The sequence below is a fragment of the Cornus florida genome, unplaced genomic scaffold (genome assembly GCF_030987335.1).
Source record: "Cornus florida cultivar Cherokee Brave unplaced genomic scaffold, ASM3098733v1 CherokeeBrave_3.0.0_Hap2_Chr02, whole genome shotgun sequence".
Lineage (NCBI taxonomy): Eukaryota > Viridiplantae > Streptophyta > Magnoliopsida > Cornales > Cornaceae > Cornus > Cornus florida.
In genome coordinates, this window is record NW_026775572.1 from 76,690,490 (window position 1) to 76,711,350 (window position 20,861).

A 20,861-nucleotide genomic window follows, 5' to 3' on the forward strand; every position below is an offset into this window, starting at 1 on the left:
TTGACCATTTTTAAAATTTGGGTTTGAAGCCAAGTTTGGATTTTCATGGTACCTTCTTGGTGTTTAGTGTTCCTCTCGTTGTCCCCGATATAACCTAAGAGTATCGTCGGATTCGGAGCATTTTTCTTTCGGTGGGAATTTGAGATTTCATCTCAAATGGAGATAGGGGGTGTTATAGTTTCATTTTCTTAATGTATTGCATGCTATGGATGCTTATACAACATATTTACATGCCTTGATATAAAATCTAGAGATTTTATTATTTATTTTTCTTGTATGAGATTTGATTTTCTCGGTTGATTATAACTTGATTTAAACGTGTGGCATGACATTAAATTACTCCTTGGTATGTTCATTGACATATATTAAATTAAGAGCATTTGGACAAGTATTGGAGTTTTTATTTAATATATTTCTAGAATGAAAATTTAATTCATGTGGCCTTATCTAGCTTGAAATTAATGTGTGATATCATATTATATTAGGCCCTAGCATGCTCTTCAACATATGTGAATTTGAGAGAAATCAGTGATGTTTTAAAATCTAGAGATAATTAATTAATTAGATTAATTAATTTATTCCAAGTGTACTATTCACTTCATTGGATTTCCGACTTGATATTCTTGATGTGCATGCCATATACTTTCACATATATTAAATCTAGAATATTTGATTAGGTTTGAAACCTTTCATTTATTATTTTTCTTGTATGAAGATTTAATTATCATGGTTGTAGCTTGTATATAATTCACTTGTATCATGGTATTAAATTAAGTCTTGACATGTTTAATGACATACTTTAATTTGAAAGCATTTAATGAGTTTCAAAATCTAGAGATTTTAATTAAATGAATTATTTAAAATCCATTCAATGGTTCCATGGACTTGATTAAGTTTCTAACTTAGTATTCATGATTTCCTTGACAAGTTCCTTCACGTGTATCAAATTGGGAATAATCGGATAAGTTTGAGACTTACATTTATTTATTCTCTTTGTATGGAATTTAATTCATATGGTTGTGTCATGTATGAAATAAACTTGTAACTTGATATTAAACTTGTCCTTGACGTGGTTTCTTGACATTTCACATGCCATCATAGTTGAGAACTTAGGGTATGACTTGTGTGTTCCCAAATCTTGGTTGTGCATGGAATGTGGTTTAATGCATTACTTGTATCTTGATACTATCTTGATTTGTACAACTTGTTGATTTTGGAACTTGGGATATCAATCAAGAATTGACATGGCTAGGACTTGGTTCTAGTACGGAAGATAAAGAGCTCCCTATACTACAGTGCGCACTAGGGGAAGGTACCCATGGGTTAGTAGCCCTAAAGTGATCTCAAGAGTACGGTTTTAATCCAGGCGATATCCGAGTTTCCACATTGGTTGATTTCACTCTTTAAATTTCAAGTTGCTATTCCTTAAAGATTTAAAACTTGTCATGTTAATTGGAATGTTTCAATCTTGTTTACTTGCATAGGTATTATGCATTATCCTTTATATCATGTATTCTTCTTGTCGTGTTAATTGGAATATTCCAATCATATTAATTGCATTGATAATGTGATCCTTATATTCAAGTACCCTTCTTGTCATGTTGTATGGATTATGCCAAACCTTATTCAATTTCATTGATAGTGCAATTCATGTTAAATTATAAATTTGTCGCGTTCTTTGGATTATCACAGCCTTGTTCGATTTCATAGATATCATGATTCATGTTGCTTCATGTTGATATGACTTAGGAATGATCCTATATGAGCATCTTGACTTAGATTTTAGGTGGCATGAACCATTTCAGTAGTTATCGCAATCTAGGTTAAAAGTTGATAACTTTGGATACCTATGTCTTGTTGCATTGTACTATATGCTCCTATGTTATTTAAATTGCAAGAATTATGTGATTTATGCTAGAAATGCTCTAAGATAGCTTAGGATGCTCCCTGAGTCCCACTTTAACATAGATGTTAGGTAGCATGAGCCCTTCATCATGTTTCACCTTAAGGTGATATAATCGTAAAATGTTATGTCTTTACATGCTCATCTCCTACGAGTAGCTTTATGTTACTCACCCCGAAGTTTCTGGGGGTATTGTTCAGGTACATGATTCAAGATTTGGAGATTTGCACTTACCTTGGGTGGTTTGGAGATTTGAAGTTTCTTTTAAAGTATTCTTGTTCACATGCAAGTGTTAGCACGTTTAAGTTTTACTTTTGATGTTGTAACACTTAGTTAGTTCAATATGCTCTTTTTGCCTTATTATATGTAAAGTATACTTAGATACACTATTTGAGATCTATTTGATATGTATGACATGAGGCCAAGGGTCACAAACCTTAAAGTTTAAGTGTATGCATTTAGATTCCAAGTTTTTCCCTTGAAATGTAACTTTTATAAATTTGGATATTTGATATGTGATTTGGAGTAAATGACATGTAATGAGGTCATGGGCCATTGTAACACACTTCTATACTTAAAGTACACTTGTTGGCATACTTACATAGCTTAAAATCTTGTTTTTGAACCAATTTCATGTTGGGGTTTGAGGCTTGAGTGAAGCCTCAACATTTCTTGTGCATAACAGGACATTCAGCACCATCTCAAGTTATTTCGGTCATCTGAAATACTAGTTCAGTTGACTGATGGCTTTTGGAAACTTCATTGAACAGTAAAACACTTGTTCCAATAGCCATTTTCACTGTTTGGGCCTATTTCGGTCGACCGATTCCTTATTTCGGTCTACCGAAGTAACCTCCCCTCAAAAATATGTTTTTAGAAAAGTTTTTGTCCAGTTCATTCATCCAAAACTCCATTTCGGTCGACCGAAATAGCTTTCATTCACTAGCCTCTTTAGTTTTGTTTCAACACTGATGTTCCGACTTCAAATGGTCATATCTCCTTCATTTCTAATCCAAATGGGGTGATTCTTGAGCCTAAATTCATGGATTTTGAGTCAGATTTCCAATGATACCAATGCCATTCTCAGATTCAAATCATAGTTAGAGTTATTCAAGTTTTAGTGAAGTAGTGTCAGGATTGGGTTTGAATCGCGAAAGGGCATTTTGTGAAATTCGTATCCAAAGTTCTTAGAACCTCTTGGAATGTTATGAAATGATAAGTTTAGGTTATGTGGACCCCATTTGACTTGTATAGAATCAAATATCCCTTCTCATTTGTAAATTGGCCATTTTGCCCTTGATTAACGGGTTTTTGCTCATTTTTCTGCATCTTATCGTTTCTTCTTCATTCGGACTCCGAATCATGCGATTATTGAGTCCATCTTGATAGTTTTTTGTTCTTTTTCCAGTGGTGTACTCGGTGGCACCCGAATCCATATTTTAAAAATGACTATTTCGTCTCTAGGGGCGTAATTGTTATTTTTCCTATCTCTTGTCTACACACTTGATTCCTTTGGGTTTCGTGACCTCATGAAAGGTCATCTTAGGGTCTTAGAGGTGTGTTATGCCTTAGGAGACCATTGTCTTGTTTCTTGCTTCTGCATCTGGATCCGTTAACGGGTCAATCTTCGGTTTATCACTGACGCACCGGGTTAAATAAAAACTCGGGTCATTACAAACATAATTCGTACATAACATTCCAACATTTACCTATATTAAATCCCATAATATTCGTACATTAAACCCCAAGACTTTAGTACATAAAAGTCCGATCTTTACGTAAAAAAAACATCCCCATGCATACGTACATAACATCACATTTAAAATAAGCCTTCAATGTAATTTGTTGAAAGTTTTCCTTACAATAACATGACATTTAAATCACACAAACAACGATGGCAAGTTATGACATCCTCGTTCAAAATCCAGCATTGCCAGTTAATATAGTTCCCTTACGGATAACATTGAGGAACATATTCAAAGAATTTAGTATTCCCACAGTCTTGTTTCTGAATTAATGTAAGAATTTTTTTCCGGACAGTCTTCAATGCTGTCCGCAGATGCTCATTTCTCCATAACAAAGTTAATAAATGAATTCCGGCCTCCTTGTCATCATCAGCACAAAAGAGTAATGCAATGCATATGGCATATAACGACTCAAACCCATTTCGAGGCAGGAACGCCAAGGCTCTACGTTTATTGAAGACAATCCAATCCACCCGTGATATAGTCTAAATTAAAGTTGGCACGATATTATTGTACAGAACTTTAATTTTTAAATATATAAACAATAGAATCTTATGACACGTATCACTCTTCTTATAAACCTTACATCATAATTCATGAACTGAAAGCTATGTTATATGTACATACACCTATCTCCGATTATATATTCTGGCCCATCACTTCCAAGTACATGCTCTGCTACACCGTAACCTTCCTATGTCACCGTCCACAGTGCATTTCCAAGTTCTTCCATTTCCCTTCAACATGATATATAAATTTTAGTCCAAATCTTTATTGAAATATTTATTCTGTCATGCATGGGCACTGAAAAATAAGAACTAACCATTCATGCTTGTCCTTCAAATGGTTAAAGCATAAAGTATCAACTCTGCGAATGACATCGTCAATCCAATATTGCATTTCTTTATCTATTGGATCACTGCTCTGTAATCACAAAAGTTTTCAATTGTTTTTTGTAATTGTGGGTGGGTTGTTATTAATATGACACCTATTTAAATACATTTGTAAACAACGTTTTATACCTTCATGAATCATCATATACAAAATTAACTGCTACTGCATGGCTTCTTAAGAAGTCAAACTACTGGGTGGTTTCTTATTAATAAGACACCTATTAAAATAGGTTTTTAAATAGCGTTTCATATAATATTGTATTTTTTAATATTCACTGCTATATATATGGTTTATTATTCTAATAAAGAAGTCAAACTACTTCATAATAATGAAAAGTGCATATACAATATTAACTGCTATATATTGTGGTAAGTGTACGAAAAAAGTGAAAGTAGTTCAAAGGGATTAAGAGTTTAATAAATTATGAATGACCCAGAGGTAATCAATCAATCAAAACCTACAAAAGTCAGCATATCTAAAATTTACTGCTGCTATATATATTGCTATATGTACTAAAGAAGTAAAAGTAGTTGAAAGGAATTAAGAGTTCAATAAGTTCTGAATGACCCACACCTAATAAAGTTCCAAACCTACCAAACTCGGCATATCCATAATTCACTGCTATATATATTGCTATATGTACTAAAGAAGTGAAAGTATATCCTTGGAATTAATAGTTCAATAAACCTAATATGACCCGGACCTAATCAATTAAGGCAGTAAAGAAGTAAATGGTTTCTCAACTGCTATATATATTGTAAGTGAGTGCTATATATATTGTACCCTAGGGCCAATCCAACGAAACCCATACACCAAGTTTGTCCACATCAATGGTTGGACGTCGATATTACGCTGTTTTTGTTAGTTAGAAAGTAGGGATATACACGAAATGGGCAAAAGCGATAACGCAGACTCGAGGGTTTCCTAATGGTAAGTATTATCCTTACCATAGCCATGCATAGGCCGTTCAAGCAGTTCATCGATGGCACATGCACGAGCTTGGGTCTACATCAAACTCTCAAGTCGAAGCAGTAGACGTCAATCAACCAGTTCAACCTCAATAACATATTAGGTATAACGAGTTGGTGGGTGCAAGGAGTGTGATTGTGGCAGAGTGCAGATTACTCGAGGTGACCATTCCTAGAGCACGGCGTCTTGAAATGCAAGAGTCGAATGTCGCAGATATGGAATCTGTCATTATCCAACTTAAACGTGAGATCCATCAATTAAATGTAAGATGGCGTAAAATGAAGAAACTAACAAAGGCAATAAACACATACGAGGATCTGGATGAAGATGTTGAAAAAATTATGATTGAGCCAGACCTAAAATCGGATTCCGATTTGTCAGATTTTTCCGACTCCGAAGATGATGACTTTGAAATTCCACCGCTAAAGAGTAGTACGTCCAAAAGAAAGTGAAATGTTGTTAGGGTTGTTGGGAATTATGATGTATTAAGTAGACTACTATATGTCTGCAGTTTTCATTTCAGACGGATCTATATATGTTGCAAATTTATGTTGGTTACCTTCAAGGGATTTGGCCTAGGATTATGTTGGGATACTTATTGCGAATTATATTAATTACAGTACGCATTTATTGGAATGTAATGCACATTATATATTCTGAAGTAGATTTATATAGTTGCCTTGTTGGTCTCATATCATAAATATATAGTCTTAATTATATATCAATTAATAATTTCAGTCTAAATTTAAAATACATAATTTCACACATACTAAGATTAATTGATATGAATTATACAAGTTGGACGATGAACTTATATTCTTGCCTTTAATTTACCAAACACAATAAAAATAAAAGACTTATATATATTGTTTATGAATTATATATATTGCTTATCATAATTAATAAGAATTAATAGTCCAAATAAAGACCCAGACCTAATCAATCAATCCACAAAAGATTACCTAATTAGTAGTAATCTTAATTAATACTTCAATAAATTGTTAAATGTCCTTCTCAACTGTTGTACCCTAATGGGCCGGGATTTGGAGTTATTGCAAATTGACACCCAATTTCGATCCATTTAAGTCGGAAGTAGTCGTCATTTAACACCCCATTTATGGTAGTTTCATCATAATTTAAGGCATCTCGTATGTGTCATTTTTCTTTCCTTTTTCCTCTTGGATGACAAAATATGCTTATTTGCCTTAATTTTTCTGAACACTGCCCCCATGCATATATATATATATATATATTTACGTCAACTTTGAAATATATATGGCTTCATATTTCATTGAACATCACACATCATACACACAAATTTCTTACACAGAAAAGAAAACAACATAATATAAACAAACATACAAGGTCCAAACCCAACCCAGCAACACAGGCTGCGAACCTTCAAAAAACTGCGTCACACCTAACTTCTGCACATACAAAAGGACACCCACCCCCCTCCAAAACATTCATTCACAACTAGGCAAAAATGGTCCTCCGAAATCCTTCGTCGTTCCTCAAGTTCCATCGTCACTTGTTGCATCAGAAGAGTCGAGAACCTCGATGACCATGTCATCATCAGACTCGGAGTTCCACACCTGTTCAAGCCTCCTCAGGCGTCGTTCCACCCTCATCAACAACCTCCAAAGGTGAGTGAGGTCAATTAATTGTCAATTCGCATGATTAGGTATTGCAATGTAGGGGGAGGATCTAAACGAGTGAGTGCTTGACGAACAAAGAAAGGACTAAAAGTGGGGTAATTAGGGCTGGGTCTACTTGGTCTGTGGTATGGTAGTGCACCATTGTTGCTTGGCCTAGAGGAAGACATGATGTTCATAGGTGCTTGGAATACTACTCAGCACATATATTTATAGCACAAGTCGTGGCATTGTGGGTGGGACTGGTGGTTGAACCAATTTATGTTTATAAGCCAATCCATGAATAAATATTCAACTACCCCAGTTCTTGGGATGGATAATATAAATTAAATTGATTTTATGTTTGTAGTAGTTGAGATTTTATATACGTACTTCTATTTTGTTACGTACTTATTGGGATGTTGTGTACAACACATATGTATAATTTCAGGCAGAATAAAGTAGTTGCCTTGTTAGTCTCATATCCTAAATATATATTCTTTATTTTATATTTCATAAAATTTTATATCTAAATTTGAAGAAAATAATTTCAGACATATTTTTTTGAATTGATATAAGTTGTATAGGTTTATGAACTTATATCTATTAACTTATATCCTTGCCTTTCATTTACCCAAAAAAAATCAACAAAAAGGAGGTATTTTAGAATACCTCTTTTTAGAGGTTGGCAGCCAAGGATACTGAGACTGGAACCCAAGGGAAAGGATCAATGATTCATGTCTTTGATCCATGTTGGTAAAATAATGTAGGAATGTTTTCAACACATTAGTTTATTTTTCTCCTACCTTGTCATGTTTTGTAAAAAAAAACAAAAATAAAATAAAAACAAAAAGGAGTTATTTTATAATACCTCTCTCCCTACTTTCCACTCGATGGTACTAAGAGTCAAACCCAGGACAAAGGGTCAACATTTGCCAACACCTAAACCAAGAGTTCATTGTTGCTCTCAGTGTTCGATTGGTACATTTTTTATCCTTTAAGTAACATATAGACTGTTGTGCAAAGGTGAGTGTTTAAATTTGGTCGATCATATATCTGGCTTCATATTTATGGCTTCACTACTCTGTCATGTTCACCCTGCGCCCCCATACATATATATGGCTTCATATTTATGGCTTAATGAGAGAGACTACAATTATGACGAGTTTAATGGTAGAGTTTTTGGAGTGTCTGCGAATTGACAGCCATTTCCTATCAATTTAAGTACCAAATTGTCACCATTTAACTCCCCATTTATGGTAGTTTACTCATAATTTAAGCCATCATACATATTTAATTTTTCTTTCCTTTTTCCTCTTCACTTGTCTAATATTATTCTTATTCATCATTTTTTTTCACACTGCCCCCATACATATATATAGTAACGTGAATTTATACATATATATGGCTTCATATTAATAGCTTCATATAGTAATGTTCACACTGCATAACTAGTAACGTTCATTTCTAAATATATATGACTTCATATATCATTTAATATCATACATCATACACATAATTTTTACACAAAAAACATACAAAAAAATACCATCATATAAATATATATAGAAGGTCCAAGCCAAACACAGCAAAACAGAGAACCTTCCAAATACTCATTCACACCAAACTTCCACACATCGATAAGGGGTCCTTCACAACCAGCCGCCTCCAAAACAGCCGTCCTTCCTCAGGTTCCATTGTCATTTGTGACGTCAGAGGAGTTGAGAACTTCTAAGACCTGGTTGTTAGACTCGTCATTCCACAGCGCTTCAAGCCTCTTCATGCGCCGATCCACCCTCCTCACCATACTCGACAAGCGAGTCAGGTCACTCTCAAAATTATCTATGCGTATAATAAGGTATTATAGGGTAGGGGGAGGATCTGGAACAGAGGGTGTTTACCTTCCGCACATCGATAAGGGGTCTTTCACAACCAGCCGCCTCCAAAATAGCCGTCCTTCCTCAGGTTCTGTTGTCATTTGTGGCGTTAAAGGAGTTGAGAACTTTTAAGACCTGGTTATCAGACTCGTCATTCTACAGCGATTCAAGCCTCTTCATGCGCCGATCCACTGTCCTCACCATACTCGACAAGCGAGTCAGGTCACTCTCAAAATTATCTATGCGCATAATAAGGTATTACAGGGTAGGGGAGGATCTGGAACAGAGGGTGCTTGTCGCACAGAAATGGAACTAAAGATGGGGTAATTGGGGCTGCCTGTGTGTCTTCTATGGTTTGGTAGTGAACCATTGGTTGGCCTAGAGGAAGACATTTTCTTATGGGTGCTTCTAATACTACTCATGACATATTTATAGCAGAAGTGGTGGAGCTGTGGGTGGGAGTGTTTGTTGAAACCATTTATGATTCTAATCCATAGTTCAATTAATATTGAACTACCCCAGTACACATTTATTATTCTGTTGGGAATATATTTACATATTATATTGATTTTATGTACGTATATGTTGTGATTTTATGTACTATAAGTATTGGGATTTTCTGTACGTATGTATTGCGTTTTAATGTACGAATTTCTTGAGGTATTATATGCGTACGTGTGTGGATGTTATGCACGTAAGTATTCGCACGATTATTTTGGGATATTTAGTACGAATTATATTGACAAAATTACGTATTTATTAGGTTATAATGCAAAAATACATATGTACATGTTCGTACGATTCTGGCAGAATTAAGTAATTGCTTTGTTGGTCTCAAACCATAAATATATACTCTTATTTTTATATCAATATAAATTTTAGCTTCAAATTTTTTAATTGATATGACTTATATAACTTTATCAACTTATATCATTGCCTTTCATTTACCATAAACAAATAAACAAATAAAAAAAATGGATGTATTTTACAATACCTCTTTTTAGATATTGCTAGCCAGGGATAGTGAGAGTCAAACCGAGGGCAATGGGTCAACATGTCCCAACACCTAAGCCAACAATCCATTCTTGGTCTTAGTGTTTGATTGATACATTTTTTATCCTTCAAGTAACATAGTGAAACTTGTGCAAAGGTGAGTGTTAAAATTGGGGTGAATTCTTGTATAACCATTTGCTATCGTCCAGTTACAATTGCCAATATAAATAATTCATATCTTTGATCCATGTAGGTAAAACAATGTAGGAATGTTTTCTACACATTACTTTATTTTTGTCCTAACTTGTAATGTTTTGTACAAAATAAAAATTAAAAAAATAAAAGAAGAAAAAGGAGGTATTTTGGAATACCTCTTTTTCAAACTTGCCACTCGATGATACTGAGAATCAAATCCAGGACAAAAGGTCAACATTTGCCAACACCTAAGCCAAGAGTCCATTGTTGGTCTCAGTGTTTCATTGGTACATTTTTTATGCTTTAAGTAGCTTAAGTTACATTAATATTTCTGAACAAATAGTCTATCCAATTTGACAGTGATCCTCCTATATCTTCCTTGCTTACAAAACATGGTCATACCCAAAATAAGACTTACGTTTTGTAATATTCGAAGAGTCAATTTACAAAACATGGTGATACTCAACATGTGGAAAATATTAGAAGGATGCACACAATGAATACAATGTCAATTACATGACAGCTAAAGGTAACAAGGCCAGCCGAAGTAGGCCATAAACTTTATACAAGAAGTCCAAAACGTTACAAACATACACACAATCAATGAAAAGTCAATTACATGATAAGTTTCTTCTCAATATTGAAAGAGTCGATGCTGAGTTGGATGATTCATCCCCGACGTCATTGCCATTTGAGATGTTGGCGTCACATTCGCTTGCCTAGTTGTCTGCAATTAACCAAAACAACAGCAAATGTAATCCAACTAATTTTACTAAACTGTTATATGCGTTACTATAATGAGAACAATGAAATCTATTAGTGGAGAATGAATAAATAAATGATTATCTCATCACCTCCCAAACGATGAGCACTTGATTCATCATATGAAGAGGGAATACTGAATAGTTGAAATGATAACATGGCTGGATCGCCAATATCAGCCTAAAACATTTATATTGTTGACAATACATATTAAGGTAGGAAGAAGGGAGGCCTTAGGCATCCCCCCAGACTGCTATATGATTTTAACCATACCATTGATCAGCTTAGTTTATCTGATATTCCAGTGGATAATGGATAATTTACATAGGTTAATAAAAGGTTTAGTCAGAGAAGAATTTATGTAACGCTGGATGAGGTCTTATGAACCACGATTGGGATAATGTATTTCCATCTTCACACATTATTCTTACTCCACAACATTAATTTCAGATCATAGGCAACTTCAACTGAAAATTCCTTTGCACATTAGTAAAGGTCCAAAGCCTTTTAGATTTTTGTTAATGTAGAATAAATAGGAAGTGGTTGGCCACATTATCTCTGATGTGTGGAAGACTAATAGTTATAGGAATCCAATCCAGAAGCTACTGTACAACTTTAAATTGGTTAAAAGGGCTGTAAAAAAATAGAATGTTGAGAAGTTTGGGTTTGTTTTTTAGAGGTTATTGTTATTACAAAGTCTCTTAAGCAAGTGCAATTCAGTTAACTAAGAATCCTATGAATGATGTTTTCATTGAGGAGTAAGATATTAGATAGAAATTTGAATGTGCTAACTCTAATGAAGCAATTATTCTGTCTCAAAAGACAAGAATTACATGGATGAAGGACCAAGACAGGTGCACAAGGTTTTTGCATCAACAAATTAAAGAACATACGGCTCAAACCAATATTATTATCATTCAGGATGCGGAAACGAATTTTATACATGATTATGGGCATGTGAAATACAATAAGGAACTTTATTTGGGGGCATGATGAAGATATTATGAAGATACGAGGAATTTAGAATGGAAGAAGCTTGTTGCTCCTAAAGAAGAAGGTGGTTTGGGGGCGAGAAAAGTTTTGGATATTGATTTACCTGAAAAATGTGCATTAGTTTCGGATTTTTTACTATCCAAAGATAGGATTTTGGTGGTTGGGTATAAACATTGTTCATGTTACCTAAGGAATACATCCTTTTGGCAGGTCATTCCAAACGTTTCAGATTCTTTTATATGGAAAAGTATAGTTGCATTTTGGGGGACTTCATAAAGATCAACTGTAAGTATGTTATTGAAAATGGAACTGACATCAACATTTTTCTTCATCCTTGGAGTGATGGTAAAATGATGTCAATTTGTTATTCACATACAGTTTTCAATCAAGGGTTTTGGGGATGAAAATGGATAATATTCCAACTGATCTACATCAGTCTTTTTCTGCAATACAAGATTCATGGAAAAACAAGGAAAATAATGCATCTTAATTAACACACTTATATGGTTAGTTGATGAAGTACATGGTTCACCAATATTAAGCTATCTATTGTAGAATACATCTAGTGGTGTTACATAAGATTCTTCATTCATAAATTGGACAGGAATTTATGCACCTTAAAATATTTCATATGAACATTAATCAACATGTTAACCAACAATCCTGAATACTAACTACTTATCTATAATATACTTACAATAATACTCACATTCACTAACACGTAGGATGGGGTTGATGGACTATCGCTGCCACCGGCCTCTCCCAAAACAACAGTTTCATTTTATATCTAAAACATAAAATTTTAGTTTTTTCCACTCACGAGTGTTTTTTGAGGAATGATATAATGCTATGAAATCGAATTTATTTCTTTCGCATGTTCAAATAGTTAAACAATGAAATAGCAGTGCGTGCGACAGTAACGTATACATGGCCTATTGTTTTCATTGACTTCCTCCTCTTCCCACTATTTAACTCTATGGCTGGTTTCAGCCTCTTGAATCGTCCTTTAAAGGTATCTTTAACTTTCAGGGACATGGGAATTGTTCCATTGCTGCTTTTGACCCTTTTTTTTCCCTTACCCCTTGCAATTTTCTCTACAAACCTATGACCACAACTTATTTGTACTGTTCTTTTCCAGTCCAGTGCTTTTTCTAATAGATCATTATATCCTTCAGGATCGTGCGATGCAATAGAAGATATTTCAGTCAGTATACGGCAAAGTATCCTATGCCGTCGACTAATCTCAAGTTGAGGATCCGGATTCACGTCGGTGGAAACAATTTTCATCCAACTTACCATCTCTAGCATTTCTAGTCCACCTTTTTATTATATCGGGAAGGCAACTCATTCACAAACATGCAGTCTTTAAGGATTTTCAGACTGTGCTTGCATAAATAACCCTCTCTTTCAAATTTACAACATGAGCATGGCAATTCATCTTCAAATGTCCTGATTACACGACGTTGCACCCCGTTCTCACCAGTAACTTTATAAACACTGTGTCCATTATTATCCAAGTTGCTACAACTAATAGCAGCCTGACTCGTAAGGGTAGCTAAAAACTTCTCCTAGAAAAGCTAAAATATTGCCTTGTTGTACACCTTCCTCACTTGACGTAATATGTGGCACTTTGTTTTTAGTTCCAGTTGCCTCTCCACCAAGCCATACTTGGCTTGATACTCCTTGTACCACTTGTCCGACAATAATCTGTCAAAGTGTGTGAAGAATTCTGGTAGAATAATTTGTCTGGAAAGGTAATACTTCAATTGACCATTGAAGCTTTCACTCAATTGCGTGCTACTCATTCCTGCAGGCCAGTCGTGTTTGACAAATGCTAAGGCCCATTTATGTCTCAAATCTAACACAGTGGAAAGCCACTTATTACCAGCAACACCATACTCTGCAATCATTAAATCCCATTCCCTGATAAAATCATCCTCCTCCTCAATTTGGAACATTAATTTTGAGATGACCTTCTTTATTCCTTCCACGCATTTAAATAGAAACAGTAGGTTCTTCTGCGCATTATTCATTAAGTGCCAAACACATAAATGATGTTTCGTCACCGGCATGACCTGCAAGATTAATTAACTTAATACCTGTATTACAATATTGCAAATACAAAAAATACGACTAAAATAATACGATTGTTTCAGCATGAAAGTGACAAGAATGGAGATGCATGAAAGTTATTCACCTGCTTTAATGCCTTCGCCATTGCAGCGTCTTGATCCGTAATAATCGTCTTTGGCGCTTTTTCGCCCATCGCTTTCAAGAACGTTTCAAATAACCAGACAAATGAATCCGCTGTCTCATCATATGTTAAGGCTGCTCCAAACACAGTGGTCTCCCGGTGATGATTCATACCCAAGAAAATTGCAAATGGTTTATTATCGTGTACCACTTTGTACGTTGTGTCGAAACTAATAACATCTCCAAAATGGCCGTAGTCAATGATCATTCTACAATCTGACCAGAATATGTTTGTAATCATTTGCTCAGTATCCAGTTGCAAGGAATAGAAGAACAAAGAATCTTCACAAGCACGCGTCTCAAAATAATGCACAAGCCATGCAGCCTCTCCATAAAAAAGCTCTTTTTGTCTTCGCGTCCTTAGATAATTTTTAAGATCCACTTTCAAGTACCCAACTGATTCTTTGCCACCAGATTGCCTTCCCATCAACTCATATGCATTACAAGCCGAAACTCCTGAATCCGAAGCCAACTCAATATCAATGGCCTGGACTGAGGAAATTCGTCGCTAGGACGGCATCATGTGGCTGCATTCAGCAATTATGAATGGATGGTTGTGATTTTCTACAAATTTAGAAACTATGTACTTTGCCTTTGTCTTGTCATATCTAAGAACCATTCATGCACCGCAATTGGTTTGTGTTTTAGCCCGGGAGTCTTTCTAAATACATCTCATTTATCAGTCCCCTTCACACCTTCCTTGCTACAAACTAATGCCCTTGATGTAATTCTTCCATTAACTTTATTGCCATACTCTTTCTGGATACTAAAACCAATTCGACCACTATATGCATTGTAAAAATCATATGCCTCTTTCTCACTATCAAACTCCATTTTATACCTTGGTTTCCATTTAATCACTTCCGGTTCTACAACAAGAATGTTTCGTCTGTTTATTGTGTCTTGAATATTATTTACTTCACCTTCCATTAACATATACACAAAATATTAAATTAACAAAAAATAATTTTACTTCTACATACCATATATGACCAATCAAATAAAAAACATTTTCACATGTATGAAAAATTAAATTTGATATATATCTCATTTATTTCTTTACATATATCAATCAAGTATATCCCAGACAAACGAGGATAAAATCATCATTGCCACAACAGAACATATATATCCAACCAACTGATGCTAATTTCACATACACTTTCTGAAAATATTGGGATTAATATTACGCAAAATTTGGGATTTACGTTAGCAAACAGTTGGGATTCACCTTACGAAATAGTTGGGACTCACCTTAGGAAAAATTTGGGATGTACCTTTTCAAGAAGTTGGGATGTAAATTAAGAAACATTTGGGATTCAAATTAGGAAAATTATGAGATAGACTTTACAAATACTTTAAGATTTATATTACGAAAATTTTAGAATCAAACACTCCAAAGTATTGGAATGGTCAGTTATGTACTTTACAAATCTTCTCATTTTTTATCCTCACAAACAAACATTAAAACCCCTAATAACTGCACAATAAAATAACGATCAATTCAAATTCACCAATAATTTTCTATTTCTGAGTTTCTTACCAAAATTGTGTCTATATATTCTTACTAATTATATTTGTTTCTGTCATTCAATTCTTATAGAAATAAGACAATTTCCTTTAAAATCAAATCTCGAAATTATGAATCGTACCTGCTTAGGGTTGGAAATAAAGCAATCTCCTGCTTCGATTTGAAAATACACTCCTGCTTAGCTTTGGAAATACACTCCTGCTTCTTTTTGGAAGGAAATCATAATATGCAATTTTATTGTCACTGACAGATGCACTGTTTCTATTTGGAAACAATTTGTAGCATCCAAATTTTGGGTTGATTCACACAACAATCGCTGCTTCCAGATTCTATTTGGAAAGAAATAAATTTCTAAAATGGCTTTATTCATATTTTGGGAGAGAAGAAGGCTAGTGGCGGGATTTTATTTCTAATTTCAAATGACGCCTGAAATGAGGGAGGGAAGAAGAAGAAGAAATAAGGGAGAAAACAAAAAAGGTGTATTCTTCAACAGTATATACATATATATATATATACACGAAAATTCTGTATTACAAAAATATATTTTTTAACCAAACATGGTAAACACTGTTCATTGACCCAATAATTGAAAAGATGAGAAACAGAAAGTATTTTGGGTCGAGAGGTTTAGAGGTGGAAGGAATCTGCAGGTTTGTATTTCTACCAGAAATGTGGGTTCACCTTCACATTTATAATGAGAGGCAATTTTCCAGAATAGTTACAACGTTTCTGAAAATGTATCTTTTGAATTTGAAACCCCAACGTATACGTTGTGTCTATTCTGAAAAAATAACTTTTAAATCTTAAAAATCAACGTAAATAAACATTTAAAAAAATATTCTTATATATTTCCAGCAATTATCTTATATGACAATTAGGGGATGGAAACAGAGTAGTGCTTACACAGGATTAAAGGGTTAATTTTTTATTTCTATTTTTATTTTTATATTTTAAAAAAGAAATGGTAGAAGAAGAGAAATTTTTTATATGCTCCAAATTGAATTCTCTTCCATGACCGATTGATTTTTTATCACCGGACCAAATGATCCATCCCCTCCTCACTGATTAAACCGTTGAATATATTTTGGGGGAAACACACACACACACACGTGCGATCACATGGAAAGCTGGTGAAAATAACAGCAAATCCAATAGGAATTGATGCATAAACAACCATGCTACCAAAAACACAATTCTATAAACCTTCATTCTTCACACTCCACCTTCAATTCATTCCTTCAATTTTCCATTTCTCAACTCTATCTCAAGCCCATGAAACCCTCTCTGGCCAATCATTGACCATAACCAAACAAGCCTTTACTTCTCTCTTACATTCTCACTCTTCACACCCCAACCATCTCAAACAAATCCATTCACTACTCCTCACAACAGGTCTCTCCGTTAAGAACAGCCTCATAACACAGCTTCTTACCTCTCTCTGTGTCTTGGGTGATATGTCATATGCACGCCAACTGTTCGATGAAATGCACAAGCCAAGGCCTTTCGTCTGGAACACCCTCATTAAAGGGTACTTCAAAAACGAACTTCCCAATGAAGTTGCCTCAGTTTATAGACAAATGCACCATATCGATGTTCGACCTGACCCTTTCACGTTTCCGTTTGTTGTGAAATGTTGTACCGAGTTATCTGAGTTGTGGGTTGGGGTGGCTATTCATGCTCATGTTTTGAAATATGGGTTGGAGTTCATTGCTATGGTGAGGACTGAATTGATGGTTATGTATGTGAAGTTTGGTGAAATGGGTTCAGCGGATTACTTGCTTGAGAGTATGGTTGAGAAGGATTTAGTGGCTTGGAATGCTTTGATATCTGCGTATGCACAAAATGGACATGCTAGTAGGGCTCTGCAGTTGTTTCATCAAATGGTTGTGGGTGAAATTAGGCCTGATTCTGTGACTATTGTGAGTGCTTTTTCTGCTTGTGCTCATTTAGGGTGCTTGGAAATTGGAGAGGAGATTTATGGGTTGGCAAGAAAAGAAGGGATTGATATCAATGTAATTGTTGACAATGCACGGCTTGACATGTATGTGAAATGTGGAAGCATTGACATGGCAAGGAGCTTATTTGAAAACATGCATAATAGGAATGTCATTTCGTGGAGTACTATGATTGGAGGGTATGCCATGAATGGGGAGAGCAAGAAAGCACTGGAGTTGTTCTCTTCAATGCAGAATGAGAGGGTGCAGCCGAATTATGTCACCTTTCTTGGAGTTCTATCTGCTTGTACCCATGCTGGGCTAGTAAAAGAAGGATGGTATTATTTCAATTACATGGTTCAATCCAACAAAAAAGATATTAAACCCAGAAAAGAACATTATGCTTGCATGGTTGACCTTCTTGGCCGATCAGGACATCTTAACGAGGCTTATAACTTCATCAAGAGCATGCCCATTGAACCGGACTTAGGGGTGTGGGGAGCTTTATTAGGCGCCTGCACAATACATCATAATGTAGCATTGGGCCAGCATGTGGCGGATTCACTCTTTGAATTAGCTCCTGATATTGGTTCATATCATGTTCTGTTGTCAAACATGTATGCAGCTGCTGGGAGGTGGCATTGTGTTGAGAAGGTGAGGCTGAAAATGAAAAAGAAAGGTGCAAAGAAAGTGGTTGCTTATAGCTCAGTTGAATTTAATGGTCAAATCCATGTTTTATATAGTGGAGACAGATTGCACCCCCAGGCAACAAGGATATACAAGAAATTAGAGCAATTATTTAAACATATGAAGAGTATGGGTTACAGTCCAAAGACTAGTTCCGTGTTACATGATGTAGACATGGAGGAAAAGGAAGCCACACTAAACAGTCATAGTGAAAAGCTCGCTATTGCATTTGGTCTTCTCAATGTTAGACCTGAACTCCCAATTAGAGTGATAAAGAATCTGAGAATTTGTGATGACTGCCACACTTTCTCTAAGCTTGCGTCAGAAATTACAATGAGAGAGATCATTATGAGAGATAAGAACCGTTTTCATCATTTCAAAGATGGTTTTTGCTCATGCAATGACTTCTGGTGATTGTGAGACATAAATATTTCTGTGAAAAAGGCGAGAAGATGAAAGCTATTTATTTTGGTGATTTTATATCTCAACTGCAGTCTGCAGTTATGAGATGAACAATGGTGAGCTCATTATGAGGGGAAGGAAACTAATGTTCAAATATGGCAGAAGTCCATCTCAAGACTTTACTCCTGGTTACAGTAGAAGACATCGTGAAAGCTACACGAGTAGTCTGATAAAATAGATTGATAATGTGAGCTGAAGCTCAAGTTGGATGTATTGTTGAGCATTTGGTAAGCTTGTTTGGGACAGGACCATCCATGTGTATCCCCCAGAAAGCATGGATGACAAGCTAATAAATGCCGCAGCTATTGGATCCACTACCTCACATAGATGAAACAACTGATCGTCTCATTTCCTTAGTGTTTTGAATCACTCTACAAGCTGAAGCTGCCAATATTATATGTCTGGCGTGACACTGAAATCTCATTAGGTGAATTCTCGTTACTTAAATGGATTCAAAGCTCCCCAAAACAGAAGGAACTACAGGTTGCTGTTGTGATGGACTTGATCAGCAACCAAACTGCAAGAGATCAATACTTACAGAAACCACAAGTGACTAAAATTTCTCGGATCGGACAGGTCACTTATTTATATCCTTTTACTTTGTATCCCTCTGTATTATGATTGAAGCACCATTTTTGGAAAAAGAAGAAAAGAAACCCTTTATTTCTAGTTAGCATTAAATTCCATCAAGTTGAATTTAAAAGTGTTGCAATGATTTTGACTCTCATTACATCTTTAAACAAGTAGGAGGAAAGTTGATTTTGATGAAACTTATTTGACAGCAGCAGCTCTTTGTATACTCCAAATCCACAACTTGAAGTGATCCGCTCATTCTTTGGTTTTGAATGCTGCTTTTGAATAATCCAACAGTAGCTAATTCAATATTACAAAATTTATACGAGTCTACCTGTTTCTTGTTGGCTTTGGTTCTTAACTTCGAAGTCACGGGTCAAGTTTCGAGACTTCTAAAAAATCTTTTCATGTTTGGAGACAGTATGCCTCTCTTACTCATCATGCCTAACCTCTCGACCAAATGTGTCATCTTTATTGTTTAGTTGGGCTTGTTATTTGGTATGGAGCAAGAGAGTACATGGTTATGATTGAGGGTTGGTGGTTGGGACGACCAGTGGCGGAGCCACATTGGGACAATTTTTCATTTATTTGTATTTTTTACTTATAATTTTTTATAATTCTAAAATTGCCCCCACTGATTTTTTAAAATATTCATTAAAGACCTTAATAAAAACTTGCAAAAGTGAAAAGATCCCTCATTTTTTAAATCATTTACCCAATAAGACTTTTAAAATTCAGTAGACCCATGTACAAGAATCAAAAAAAAAAAACCCTCCTTTGCTATTAAATTTTCTGTTATTTGTATTTTCTATACACGAATTTTGATAATTATAAGAGTGCCCCGATTGAACTCCTAAAGAATTTACAAAAGACCGAAAAAATAAAAACTTCCAATATTCAAAACTACCTCTCATTTAATTAATGTGTCCAACAAAATTTTCAAATTTCAGAAATGACCTTGCTTGTTCTCCTCTGGTGGGTCCCACATAATTTTTAAGAATAATAAAAAATAAAAATAAAAAAACCTCTGCAATTTTTTATTTTGGTTCAATTTTTCTTATCATATTTAATATTTCTTTGCACACTAAAGATATCAAAAATAAATAAAAAAGTAAAAATGGAAAGAAGCTGAAGAGGTTTTGACGATCCCTCTTTGATTTCTCCACAGTGGTATCTTCGTTTCCATTCTTTCTCTTTCTGACTCACGGTTCTCTTTTTCACTTTGCAAAATTGAAGGGAAAACAAATGATTGTTTTCATTCTTTCTCTCTCTGACTCACGGTTCTCTTTTCCAATTTGCAAAATTCAAGAGAAACAAAGGATTGAGAAGTCTCTATTGGTTCATAAAATCAAAGGGGAAAAATCAAAGGGAAATCTCTATTGGTTCATAAAATCAAAGGGAAAAACACATATCGGTAAATACTATGTATAGTGCAAATAGAATTAATGAATGATTC

General features: G+C 34.9%; 2 protein-coding genes across 2 annotated transcripts; one reads left to right on the plus strand and one right to left on the minus strand.

Annotated features, from left to right (window-relative positions):
• Window positions 1-13,542: 13,542 nt before the first annotated feature.
• LOC132296440 (protein FAR-RED IMPAIRED RESPONSE 1-like) lies at window positions 13,543-15,052 on the minus strand. Its single transcript, XM_059794644.1, has 3 exons — window positions 14,914-15,052; window positions 14,163-14,674; window positions 13,543-14,040 (listed from the first exon to the last, which is right to left on the minus strand). Exons 1-3 carry the CDS (start codon window positions 15,050-15,052, stop codon window positions 13,543-13,545), a joined length of 1,149 nt encoding a protein of 382 aa, XP_059650627.1.
• Window positions 15,053-16,569: 1,517 nt separating this feature from the next.
• LOC132295341 (pentatricopeptide repeat-containing protein At2g01510, mitochondrial) lies at window positions 16,570-19,505 on the plus strand. The gene has a single exon (XM_059793566.1). The coding sequence runs from the start codon at window positions 16,925-16,927 to the stop codon at window positions 18,782-18,784; it is 1,860 nt and encodes a 619-aa protein (XP_059649549.1). The 5' UTR covers window positions 16,570-16,924; the 3' UTR covers window positions 18,785-19,505.
• Window positions 19,506-20,861: the final 1,356 nt, after the last annotated feature.

Excerpts from the sequence above, each read along its gene's own strand:
- LOC132296440 (XM_059794644.1), bottom strand. The coding sequence starts at position 15,052 with ATGGAGTTTGATAGTGAGAAAGAGGCATATGATTTTTACAATGCATAT. Across the intron at positions 14,675-14,913 it reads ATTAGTTTGTAGCAAGGAAG|GAGTTTCGGCTTGTAATGCA; the intron begins GTGTGAAGGGGA and ends CTTCGGATTCAG. Across the intron at positions 14,041-14,162 it reads TGGCGAAGGCATTAAAGCAG|GTCATGCCGGTGACGAAACA; the intron begins GTGAATAACTTT and ends TTAATCTTGCAG.
- LOC132295341 (XM_059793566.1), top strand. The coding sequence starts at position 16,925 with ATGCTACCAAAAACACAATTCTATAAACCTTCATTCTTCACACTCCAC.